This window comes from Lepus europaeus, chromosome 10, assembly GCF_033115175.1.
Source record: "Lepus europaeus isolate LE1 chromosome 10, mLepTim1.pri, whole genome shotgun sequence".
NCBI lineage: Eukaryota > Metazoa > Chordata > Mammalia > Lagomorpha > Leporidae > Lepus > Lepus europaeus.
In genome coordinates, this window is record NC_084836.1 from 82804072 (window position 1) to 82817319 (window position 13248).

The window sequence follows — 13248 nt, forward strand, 5'->3', positions numbered from 1 at the left end:
CGAGCTTGTTGACACCGTTATGTTGCAGGGCGCATGCTCACTCCCAAGTTTCCTGGTGCCTTTTCTATTCCACCTTATGAAACTTTTTCCCCGGCGTGGTCTCACCCGCGATTTCAGGCATAGGTGTCGCCGAGCCGGGCGGCTGGGAGTCGCCGGGCGTGCGGGGGCGAGGCCTGGGCCGCGCCGCCGCGGGGCTGGAGAGGGCGGGCGAGGCGGGAAGGTGGGCTCCGGGGACCGCGCCGCCGCTGCCCCTAGCGGGGAGCAGCCGGGAGGGGAGACCCCACCATGCCCAAAGTCTTCTTGGTGAAGAGGAGAAGCCCGGGGGTCTCGGTGCGCAGCTGGGATGAGCTCCCGGATGAGGAAAGAGCAGACACCTACATCCCAGGTGAGCGCCGCGCGGGGGGCCGGGCCTGAGCGCGGGGCTCCCGGGGTGGGTGGGGGAAGGGTCTGCTTGTGGCTGGGGCTCCACTCCCATCTCCTCCCCGTCCTCCCGAGGGTGGGGACGCGTGGGTCTCTCGGGCGGAGGGAGGCTGGGAAGCTTGGGACGCCCCGCGGTCCCTTCCCCCTAGCTGGAGCCTCTAATTGCCCGGCGGCGGGACCGTTGGCTGCAGCGCGGGCCACGGTGGCCCGGGAAGGGGCTTGGAAGGCAGCCGGGGCTCCCCTTAACCCCAAGTCCTACTGGGAGTGCACAGAGGTCCTCCTCCCTCTGGGGACTGGGAGGGGAGCGGGCTGGCCCGCCCGAGCTCCCTTCCCTGCCCAAGAGGGAACTTGGCGCGCGGGGTCCTCCGCGGCGTACGGCCCTGCCTGTTCGCGGGCGCCGCGGCTGGGGCGGGGGATCGACCCCCCAGCACCCAGAGCCCGATGGAGGAGGGGCGTCGGGGGCTCGCTCGCCCGCCCACCCACCCCTGCGACGTCGCCCACTTGGCGGGGTGCCCAGGTCCGGGGCGGGGCGGGCGGCGGCGGCACCGCCCGCAGGTCAAACTGCTGCGGGCGCCGGGGCCTGACGCCGCGTGTGTCGGGGCGCGGCCCCTCCCTCCGCAGTGGGCCTGGGCCGCCTACTCTGCGACCCCCCCGAGGACTGCCGTAGCGACGGCGGCAGCAGCAGCAGCGGCAGCGGCGGCGGGAGTAGCAGCGCCGGGGAGCCCGGAGGCGCCGAGAGCAGCTCGTCCCCGCGCGCCCCCGAGCCCGGCGACGCCGAGGGCCCCGATGGACACCTGGCGGCGAAGCAGCTCCCGGTTGCCAGGTCGAAAATCAAGGTAGGGTGTCGACTCTGCCCCCGCCGCCACCTGCACCACGCCCTGGCGTCGGGCTGCTGGGGCCGGCGCCCCTCCCTGCCGCGCCCGCCCGCCCGCGCACCCCGGCACCCGCGCCCCGAGCGCGCCCGCCTCGCGGTTCCTGCACCTGCCCCTGGGCGGCAGCCAGGGCGCCTCGCGCGTCCTGCCGCCAGCTGGGTTTCCTCCCGCTCCCGCGCCCGCGCCCGCTTTGCTCAGGCCACCCCGGCGGCCCCGCCTGACACCGACGGTGGCCGCTGGATCTGGCAGAAACGACTGGGCTAAGCCCGCTCCGTTGGGCAGCCCTATCCGGTGCTCCGAGCCTGATGTATGACGGGGCCGTCTGGGTGCCCGGGGTCGGAAAGAAAGGATCCCACCCTCTGGGACGCACGCAGGTCCTTGCTCCCCGTGAGTCTGAGAGTTTCATAGCCTCTTGTGTCCTGCAGACAGCAGCGGTAGTTTCTGGGCACACAGTGGGCGTCTCACAACAGCAGTTTATCCCAGCCCCAGTTTTGGGGTGCCCGTTAGACTGCGGCCGGTGCTGTGCACTTTAGATTTCGCTCACATCTGCTTGCATTACGTTGGTGGCCAAGCAGGGAGGGTTTCAGTTGCTGACTTCTGTGGCGGTCCTACCTCCTCTGGACTGGAGTGCCTGGTCTCCTCTGTTGTGCTTCGGACTTTCGAGTGTTCCAGAATTGTAGAAAACATCGGGAACACTCCTCTGCGCTTTGCAGGGTAGAACCTGCGTGATCACCTGCGCAGAAGTATCAGCTCCCTCCCAAGATTACAGAAATCCCATTGCACTGGAGCTGGGGGTGGTGATAGTGTTTTATAAGTGGCGTGACCCCAGATCCTAACCTGCTGGTCCACAGAGCTGCCTGTACCCAGAGCAATAAATTAAGGGTTCTCCCGCTGGCTGGGAGCTTGAGTGCCGTGGGGAGGGAGGGAGAAGTGGGCGGTTGTGGTGTGGTGGATTGACAATGCCCGTTACTTTCCTGGGAGAAGCCTTCTCTCCCGGTCCCAGGCAGGTGGGCTGGGGCGTATTTGGTTATGATAGAGTCCAAAGGCGAGACCTCTGTAAAAGGTGCTGGCTGGAGGGTCTGTGTGGGCATCCACGTAGCCAACCAGAGCGCTGCAGAGATTCAAAGCCAACTGGCCCCAGGCGGTTCTGGGCCAGGTGGGGTTAAGTGGGAGGGAACAAGTTGCCTGGGGCTGATAGCTGTAGACCTCGGGAAATTCTGTGAGGTGTCCCACTTGCATATTTATCACCAGGCTGGAAGGACAATTGCAACGTTGTTTAGGGAGTGACAGTAGCCAGCTTGCCCCCCATTGCTCAGATTCCGCTGCTGAGAAAGTGGCAGAGGAGAACCATCCCATCCCCTAACCGACATTGTGGGGCATCTCTCTCTCCTGCCCCAGGCAAACAGAACTCTGCCTTAAGGGAATATACCAGCCCACCTTATTCCCCAAAGCAATTGCCTCTGGGCAGGGGAGGGGACTAAGCAGCTTTGCTCTTTCACTGTTATCCTGGAGCTAGTTTCCCCAGGAGTTTTTAAACATTTTTGTTATTATTATTATTATTATTAATTTTTACTGAGGATGTTTCAACTCCTTCTGCCTGTCTCTCTGGAAAAAGGAGCTGTCTGGGTGTCACTGTGCTCCAGGCCTCCAGAATTAACAGTCATGGTATCTGCAGTTTTCAAATGACTGAATGCCCTGTGACTTAGCACACTGTGGAGCTCATATTTGTTGCATGGTGTGCTCAATTCAGAATTTGCCTAAGAATTCAGTTTTTAAGTGGTAGAGGAAGAAAGCCACGCAAGGATGAGGCCCATACATGATGGTTTTTTTTAAAGGATTTACTTATTTATTTATTTGAAAGGCAGAGTGACAGAGAAGGGAGAGACAGAGAAAGATCTTCCATCCTCTGGTTCACTCCCCAAATGCCCCCCAAACAGCCAGGGTTGGGTGAGGTTGAAGCCCAAAGCTGGAACTCCATCCAAGTCTCCCATGTGGGTGACAGGAACCAAAGTATTAGGGCCATCTGCCACTTCCCAGGTGCAATAGCAGGAAGCTGGCTAGGAAGATCAGAGTAGCTGGAACTCCAACCAGCACCCTGATATGGGATGTGGGTACCAAGCGGTGTCACAACGCCCGCCCCATCATGGTTCCAATAACTTGAAGACCCAGTGGACTCTTGGGACCACAGAAAGAACAGGTTTGTGCCAGTGTCCTGCACAGAGAGATGGCACCCTGTCTAAAGTTATGGGAAGGTTGCTGGGAGATTAAAAAGGTACCCCTTTGGCATTCCTTATAGAATTGTCTGGCAATAGTGATTAAGCACCTGAGCTCTGGCCTTGTGGCTTGTTAGCTGTGTGACAGTGAGCAATTTGCTCGTGTAAAATGGGGACAATGATGATACATGCCTCAGAGTTGTGAAGATAAATGATTTACTGGTAGAACATGGAGGGTGGCCAAGAACTAGGTTTATGTGTGCTGTGGGAAGACGCAAATATTAACTCTGTTACAGGAAAGTGAGTGCTAAGCCAGAAGCACAAGCAAAACTCTTAGTGGGGATTTCACTTTTTAACTTTTTTTTTTTTGTTTTTATATATTTTATTTAAGAAGCAGAGAGAAAGAACCAGGGAGCTCCCATCTGCTGGTTCGCTCTCCAGATGCCCACACAAATCTGAGCTGGGCCGGAGCCAAAGCCGGGAACCAGGAACATAATCTAGGTCTCCCGTGTGTGTACATGGCAAGGGATCCAAGTAACTTGAGTCATCGTTGTTGCCCTCTAGGGTCTGCAATAGCAGGAAGCTAGAGTTAGGAGCCTGAGCCAGGAATCAAACCCAGATACTCCAATATAGGACACAAGCATTTCAACCTGTGTCTCAACCACCAAGCCCAGTGCCCACCCTGGGAAGTTTTCTTGCTGAGGATCTGAAGGCTGGGGAGAAGGGAGAGGGATAGACTGTAGGATGATGTGGGTGAGTCCCACTGTTAAGTAAGAAAGAGACTCAGCTGGGGGACAGGAAAGGGGTCCACGAGATCAGGGAGAGGGTTGGAGGCCAGGAGCTGCACATGCAGCGGGAACAGGGTGAAAAGATAAAGGGGCCAAGATCGAGAAGTGTGAATGCTGCATGGGCAGACGGGAAGCCCGAGATGGCTTTTGAGAAGGAATAGCTCAGTTGGCCATGGGTACGTTATCTCCCTGCAAGCCTCAGTCCCCTGGTCTGTAAAATGGGGAAATAAGAGAATTGACCCCTCAGAAGCATCGGGTAGGTTGAGTGAGGCCTTGGGTGTATAAACCACCCTACAGGGAGTCAGCTGACAGTGATTACAGCAAGCTTTCTCAGGGTCCAACATCTGGTTTCCTTCAGCAGGAACATGGGATTCACCACCCCAGTATTGGCCAGTGGCTCTGGAAAGGAGTCCCGGATTAGAGAATGTGGCCTTTGCCAGCCTTGCATACCTCCCTGCAGGCTGAGTGACCAGCTCTTCACTACTGAGATTCTGTAATGTACAAAGTAGATGGGGCTGGGGAGAGCACATGCCGGTCCCTTGAGTCTGTTTTGTGCCATACCCCCATTGCAGGTCTCCAGCTCTGGGACAGAGAAACACAGGAAGTAGGATCATTCTTCAGACTGGGATCCTCCTCAGTGCACGTCAGAATCTGCAGATGCCCAGGTTCCTTATTTGAATGGTGGAGCATTTGTGTATCACTGCTGTGCTCCCTCCCCTGTGCTTTAACTCATCTCTGGATTACTACTACAACGGACATGCTCAGTGACCCATGGTTAGACAATGTGGTTTAGGAAAGATGACGAGAAAAAAGTCTGCACATTCAGTACAGATGCAAATTTTCTGTTCTTTAAACTATTTTTTTTAAGGTTTATTGATTTATTTGAAAGTCAGAGTTACACAGAGAGAGGAGAGGCAGAGAGAGGTCTTCCATCCTCTGGTTCTCTCCCCAGATGGCTGCAATGGCTGGAGCTGCGCCAATCTGAAGCCAGGAGTCAGGAGCTTCCTCCAAGTCTCCCACACAGGTGCAGGGACCCAAGGACTTTTGCCGTCTTCTACTGCTTTTCCAGGTCACTGCAGAGAGCTGGATTGAAAGTGGAGCAGCCAGGACTCGAACCAGTGCCCATATGGGATGCTGACACTGCAGGCAGCAGCCTCACTGCTATGCCACAGCGCCGGCCCCTAAACTATTTTTGATTGGAGAATGTGGAACCCAAGGGTGTAGAAGACTGTATGGATCCCTATTGTCATTTGGGGATTTTTCCCCTAAGATTTATTTATTTGAGAGGCAGAGAGAGAGAGAGATCTTCCATCCATTGGTTCACTCCCCAAAATGGCCTCAACGGCCAGAGCTGGGCCGATCCGAAGCCAGGAGCCTGGAGTTTCTTCTGCATCTCCCACGTGGATGCAGGGGCCCAAGGACTCGGGCCATCCTCTACTGTTTTCCCAGGCCATAGCAGAGAGCTGGATCAGAAGTGGAACAGCCAGGAGTCGAACCAGATGCCAGCAAATGCAGACGGCGGCTTTACCCGCTATGCCACAGCGCCAGCCCCTGGGAGGTTTATCAGAGACAAAGTCCCTCTGTTATAGCTCAACTGGTGTTCGCTCAGCTGGTCACTCCGTGTGGCTGCTGGCTCCCAGGTACAAGCACAAACTAGCAAGTGAATTTGTCCTATTCTGTTTTCTTCCTTGGGCTCCTCTAGGAATTCTTTAAAAGAAACAGTTGGACTCCTTTAACAGTGTTCTCACCCTTTTACTTGAGTCTCTCAGTGATAACAAATGTGAGAGTGTGAAGTCTTTTTAGCCTATCACTGTTTGTACCAGAGAGTTCCAAAGGCAGAGCAGTATGTATCAGTCACCCACTCCCGGTAACCGTCACCCATGGCCCTGCCTGCCAATTCACACCCCATTCCTCCTCCCAGACATATGCTTTTGAAGTAAATCTCAGACATATTATTTCAACCATAAATAATTTAGGATGTGCCCCTAGGGCCTGGCGCTGTGGTATAGTAGGCTAACCTCTGCCTATGGCGCCAGCAACCTATGTAGGTGCTGGTTCGTGTCCTGACTGCTCCACTTCTGATCCATCTCTGCTAATGGCCTGGGAAAGCAGGATGGTCCAAGTGCTTGGAACCCTGTACCTGTGTGGGAGACCCAGAAAAACTCCTAGCAACTGGCTTTGGATTGGCTCAGCTCTGGCCATTGCGGCCATTTGGGGAGTGAACCTGCAGAACTCTGTCTCTCCCTGTCTCCGTCTGTAATTCTACCTCAAATAAATAAATAAAATCTATAAACAAAGCCAAACAAAAACCCAACCATTTAATATTTGGAAGGGAATAGAAGCTCTGTCCTAAGGCAGAATTGAATGCCCTTCATTCCAACCCCCAGAGTAGCTTAGTGATCATCTTTCTGGTTGCACTTTTGGCCAGACCCCTCTTTCCAATTCTGAACCCATCAGGGCCAGGGAACACTTCTTCCCGGCCTTGTGTCCCCTGCACCCAGTGCATCCGAGCCTGACTCTTAGGACACAGTCAGCAAGCAGTCAAGAACAGTCCCTAATTGTGAGTGACACAGCATTTGAAGCCACCGTCGCCATGGGGCTTTGATGCTTGACAGTCTGACATTAAAGAATCTGAAGCTGGGGTCAGCACTGTGGTTCAGCAGATTAAATCCCTGGCCTGCAGCGCTGACATCCCATATGGGTGCTGGTTCAAGTCCCGGCTGCTCCACTTCTGATCCAGCTCCCTGTTAATGCACCTGTGAAAGCAACAGAAGGTGGCCCAAGTCCTTGGGCCCCTGCACCCATGTGGGGGACCTTGAAGAAGCTACTAGCTCCTGGTTTAGGCCTGGCCCAGTCCAGGTTGTTGTGGCCATTTGGGGAGTGAACCAGTGGATGCAAGACCTCTCTCTCTATCTTTCTGTAATTCTGTCTTTCAAATAAATAAAGTAAATCTTTAAAAAAAAAAAAAAAAGAATCTGAAGCTATGTCTTCTCTATGGTATGAGACAGACGACAAAGTTCACTCTCCCTGCTCCCCTACATCATGCGCCCAGACCCAGAGACCTACCCTGAGAGAACGGTAGGTTTATAGACAACAGACCACATTCCCAGTGTGAATGTGGGCACCTGTAAGTAGTGTGGCCACAGGCGGCTTCCATCTCTTTGAGCCTCGCTTTCTGCTTAGGGGTTGTAAAAGTATATACTCTTCCTGTTCTGTTCTGCCATAGGGGAGATGTTAAGCCTAAGGAAATGGTACATAGGATCAGGAGGGGAATCTGAATCCCAGGGAAACTGAGGAGATGCGCTTAACATTTTTAAAAAGATTTCTTGATTTATTTGAGAGATAAGAGTTATAGACAGTTTTGTGTCCACTGAGGATCCTCTGAATCTTGGTACATCCAGATCAGGCAGAGTGCGTAAAATGACAGAAAAAGCCAGGGTTAGCCATCTCATGGGATGGAATTATTAACAGTTAATAAATTTAGAATAATTTTAAAAATTCAATGGCCTTCTACTGCAGGGAATCTACCAGGAAATCTACAAAGCAAGTTGTGTGGGGACTTCTGCTTCCTTTCACATTGGTGCTTTTCCACTATGCCAGTATATATTTGTTTCAAGACTTTTAATCTCCACACTTCATTTGTTCAAACAAGCCTTACTCATTAGGCCTTAAATTAAAGGAAATTCTTCCCACGTACACATACATGCACATGCCCGTGTCTGCACGTGCACATGGGTGTGCATGCACACACACACACACCACAGACACACTACAGATTTACTACATTAAAGGAGCATTCAGCTTCTTAAGAGTAGCATGATGTTTTTATCTCAATGGAATATCCCTCTCTTTGCTTTTATATCACAGAAGTATAGCACCTTCTTACAGAGTTTTATATAGTTTGTTTTTGCCATTTTGATTCCTATACCCAGTAATAATAACTTTTGCACAATACACCAATCCTAAAGGCAGCTATTAAATGTTTACAGTTTCTATATTGTAAAAAAAAAAAAAAAAAAAAAAAAAAAAAAAAGTTATAGACAGTGAGAGGGAGAGGCAGAGAGAAAGGTCTTCCATCCTCTGGTTCACTCCCCAAATGGCCACAATGGCCAGAGCTGAGCCAATCCAAAGCCACTTGCCAGGAGCTTCTTCCAGGTCTCCCACACGGGTGCAGGAACCCAAGTACTTGGGGCCATCCTCTACTGCTTTCCCAGCCATCAGCAGAGAACTGGATTGGAAGAGGAGCAGCTGGGACTTGAACCGGCACCCACATGGGATGCCAGCTCTGCAGGTGGAGGCTTAACTTCTATGCCACAGCACTGGCCCCATCCTAACATGTTTTTAAGCATTCAAGCGTATCAAATGGGTCAATGGAAATCTTGTCCAAATGGCCACCAGAAGGTAGCATTGACCCAAGAGAACAGGAAATGGGACTATTGATTTATTATTTTTGTTTGTTTGAAAAGCAGAGAGACAAGGATATCCCTTTCACTGGTTCATTCCCCCCCACATGCCTGCACCCACTGGGGCTGGGCCAGGCTGAAGCCAGGAGAGAGGAGCTCAATTCTGGTCTCCACATAGTTGCCATGGACCCAACTACTTGAGCCATTACCTGGTGCCTCCCAGGGTGCACATTAGCGGGGAGCAGGGTTCAGGAGTGGAGCAGGGACTTGAACCCAGGCCCTCCAATGTGGATTGCTGGCCTCCCCAGCTGGCCCCGAGGTTTGATAATTGGATGAAGTTGGCTGGTGGCAGCATCAACAGAGAATGAAGGGTTGTTCTGTGTTTCTTTGCAAGTCGCACAGGTAGATGATCACAGCCTGCTCTGTGATCCTCTCTGGTCAAAGAGCCAGCCGAGGTCCCCGCCTCCCCAGGTCTTGCCGAAGTTCTCAGCAGCCCTGATACAATGACCGGTTTGTTTGTGCTGCAGAGGCCTGTTTCTTAGCACTTCAGAGTGATTTTGCATGTTTTTAAAAATGAAAGCTGAGACCCTACAGAAAGCAGGGCAGTGAGCAGAAAAGCATCGAGTTGGGGGCTTGAAGACCCACTTCCCGCCCTGAAATCATTCCAGACGGGCGTCACTTACCACCCACTCTGGTAGTTTCCCTACTTCACGGAAAGCATTTTTGCAGATGTGTTCATGTGGGATTAAGAAGGGTGAGACTTTTAAGCTTTCTCAGGAGGTAGCCTGGTGTAAATGCCACCAGGCAGGTCTGGAGCAGTCTCCCATCATTAAATCCATTAATGTTTTCTGTATGAAAACACATGGGTGGTGACACTAAATGAGATAAAGCCGGTGCATATTTTCACATCAGCCCAGGTCAGATTCCACAGCCAAGGAAGAGAGGAGAGGATGTTGGCTTCCAGAGCTTTTTTTTTTTGGGTGGTAGGGTTATGGATGAAGGTCTGGGGAGGGGAGCCTGTGACCCACCCTGAACATTAGTTCCCTTTTTCTTCCATCAGAGCAAAACTTTTGACCAATTTTTATTTAGAATTACAAATTTTTGGAGCTGGTCTCACTGTAATAGATCTTACTAAGCACCAGGTTCTTTTTAAGTAATTTTCTCCTTTAATTCCTTAATGTATTTTCAGGAGGCAGATATCATTTTTGTCTACTTTTTTAAAAAGATTTATTTATTTACTTGAAAGTCAGAGTTATACAGAGAGAAAAGGAGAGGCAGAGAGAGAGAGGTCTTCCATCCGCTGGTTCATTCTCCAGTTGGCCGCAATGGCAAGAGCTGTGCTGATCCGAAGCCAGGAGCTTCTCCCGGGTCTCCCATGCAGGTACAGGGGCCTAAGGACTTGGGCCATCTTCTACTGCTATCCCAGGCCATATCAGAGAGCTGGATTGGAAGTGGAGCAGCTGGGGCTTGAACCGGTGCCCATATGGGATGCTGGCACTGCAGGCGGTGGCTTTACCTGCTAAGCCACAGAGCCGACCCCTTGTCTACATTTTAAGGTGATGAAATTAAGGCTTGGAGTAATTTGGTAACTCATCTACATCCCACAGACTCTGCTCTTAGATTTTTGAACTGCTGAAGAAATAGATCACGAATACAGTTTTATTCTTTTTTTACATGTGAGGACGCACACATCACATGACCAGCTAGGTCTAGGTTTTCATTCAATCCTTGAGCATTTCTTGTCTCTCCATTCCATAGTCATTCTTTAACTGACATGCCTAAGATGTAACTATTAGCAGCAGGTGTGAAGTTGCTACTTGGGATGCCCACATCCCACATCAGAGGGCCTCAATGGAGTCCCAGCTACTGAACTTTTGTCCCAGCTTCCTGCTAATGCACACCTGGGAGGCAGCAGATGAAGGCTCAAGTTGGATCTCTGCCACCATGTGGGAGACCCAGATGGAGTTCCAGCCAGGCTCCTAGGTTTGGCCCAGCCTTGGCTAATGCGGACATTTGGAGAATGGACAGGCAGATAGAAGACCTGTCTTGCTGCATCTTTCTGCCTTCCAAATACAAATGGAAATCAAATAAATAAATGAAAGAAAGAACATGTAATTATGAGAACACTTGAAAACAGTTCATGGAAAATGGAATTCAAAGATGAGTTTATTTTAGTACAAAGAAACTTTTTAAAAATATTTATTTATTTGAAAGGCAGAGTTACAGAGAGGCAGAGAGAGAAAGAGAGATCTTCCATCCGCTGGTTCACTCCCTAGATGGCCGCAATGGCTGGAGCTGTGCCGATCCGAAGCCAGGAGCCAGGAGCTTCTTCCTGGTCTCCCATGTGGGTACAGAGGCCCAAGGACTTGGGTCATCTTCTACTGCTTTCCCAGGCCATAGCAGAGAGCTGGATCAGAAGTGGAGCAGCCAGGACTCGAAGCAGGGGCCATGTGGGATGCCTGCACTGCAGGCAGTGGCTTGACCTGCCTACACTATAGCACTGACCCTCAAATATTTTTTGAAATCCAGGCATAAAAGAATTCTTCAGAAAGTTCATGCAAAATGCATATTATGAAAAAACTATGCATGGATTTCAGGATTTTTTTTAGCACCAAAATAAACTTACCCTTGAATTCCATTTCTCCTGGAATATTTGAGGTACCCTTGTTGGTTTGGTCTAGTGTTTGTGGGGTGAAGTACAAGGTTAAGAGAGGTTCACGCTGCTTTGAGCTTTTAGGAGGCAGAGGATTAGATGCAAACCTGTGTGAACATAATGTTAAGTGGCCCGGGGAGCAGACATGTGGAGACTGAGGAGGGAGAACAGGTCCCCTGGCCCATGGGATGTCATTCCAGAACCAGCTGTGTTGTCTGGATCATGCAGACCCTGTTGGGAGAGGACTCTTAGAAGTGTGGCAGAGCTGGTGTCCTGGAGAGAGTGGACCATGACCCTTATTGTTCCAGTTCTTCTGATCTTAGTAGCTGGATCCCATCTTCTACTCCCGTGGGATGGCTGAGTTCCGACCCTTGCCTGGGATGGACATCCGCGAGGACCCACCCGCCTGGCTGCCAGTTGGTCCCTGGACTGTTCCTGGCTCTTACCTTTATCTGGCTGTTTTGATTGTATGAAGGAACTCCACAAAGTTCATGGGAAATTATATTAAAAGATAACTTTGTTTTGATGCATAAAACATGGAAATCCATGTAGTTTTTTCATAATATGCATTTTGCATGAAATTTTTGAAGACCGCTGCTATGGTTATACCATTCTTTAACAAGACTTACTGACAGACATATAGTTAGCTTTCAGTCTTGCTATTAAAGACTAAATTTCTTTTTTCTTTTTTAAAGATTTATTCAGTTGAAAGATGGAGTGACAGACAGGGGGAAAGAGAAAGATCTTCCATCTTCTGGTTCACTCCCCAAATGGCCACAATAGTGAGGCTGCACCAAAGACCACATTTCAAAGCACAGGCCATGTGAAATAAAGTTTCTGGCATAAATTTCATGTTCATCCTACAAATACTCCTCCCTTTCCAAGAAGGAAAATAGTCTGGCAGAAGCTGGCTTTCTCAGTTGTGATCTTTCTCGCATCGACTTCCAACTAGGCTTTTTTTTTTTTTTTTTTTTTTGACAGGCAGAGTGGACAGTGAGAGAGAGAGACAGAAAGGTCTTCCTTTTTGCCGTTGGTTCACCCTCCAATGGCCGCTGCGGCCAGCGCATCATGCCGATCCGAAGCCAGGAGCCAGGTGCTTCTCCTGGTCTCCCATGCGGGTGCAGGGCCCAAGCACTTGGGCCATCCTCCACTGCACTCCCGGGCCATAGCAGAGAGCTGGCCTGGAAGAGGGGCAACCGGGATAGAATCCGGCGCCCCAACCGGGACTAGAACCCGGTGTGTCGGCGCCGCAAAGTGGAGGATTAGCCTATTAAGCCACGGCGCCGGCCCTAGGCTGTCTTGAGGCTTGGGGGTGCTAACTTGCTCACCTCTGGCGCCTGGACGGGTGGCAGCACCTCTGGGTGTGTTCCCTCGGTGAGCCGCTTTGTGGTCACTCAGTTTTCCGTGCTGTGAAATGGAGATGCATGTGAAGATGGGAAAGGGAAAAACTGCCTTCGCTGAGGGGTATTTGGAGAGTTTCTATTTTTGCTCCAAGAAAACCAGAGGAAGGTCCCTTACCCCTTGGAAATGAGGCCCCCTCCATCTCCAGCCCCTTCCCCCTACTCCCAGTTCCCCCTGGTTTAAAAAGCTTTCTCTGTCTCAGTCTGGTGATTTGCTGGCCTCTCCTGCGCACTCATCTCGCTTCCCTGTGTCTTTCAAGGTTTCGCTCCTTTCACTCTGGACTGTAGTAGTTTTCCCATATTACAGGAAGAGCATTTTAAACAGAAATTTACCAAAAAGATGAAATGAAGTGAGAGTTCAGGTTGGAGTTGTGACTGGCAAGACTTTCCAAAGACAGTTCTAGCTTTCCACACATTTTCCACTATTTATTTATTTATATGAAAGAATGACACAGGAGAAAAGAGACAGAGATCCTCCATCTGCTGGTTCACTCCCCAA

General features: G+C 51.2%; 1 protein-coding gene across 1 annotated transcript in view; it reads left to right on the forward strand.

Moving 5' to 3' along the window:
* The first annotated feature begins 285 nt into the window (after window positions 1-285).
* OVOL2 (ovo like zinc finger 2) overlaps window positions 286-13248 on the forward strand; it is a 30292-nt gene continuing 17329 nt past the window's right edge. The window contains exons 1-2 of the mRNA XM_062202264.1: window positions 286-385; window positions 1042-1256. Coding sequence (XP_062058248.1) covers window positions 286-385; window positions 1042-1256 — 315 coding nt within the window. The remainder of the gene's footprint in view (window positions 386-1041; window positions 1257-13248) is intronic.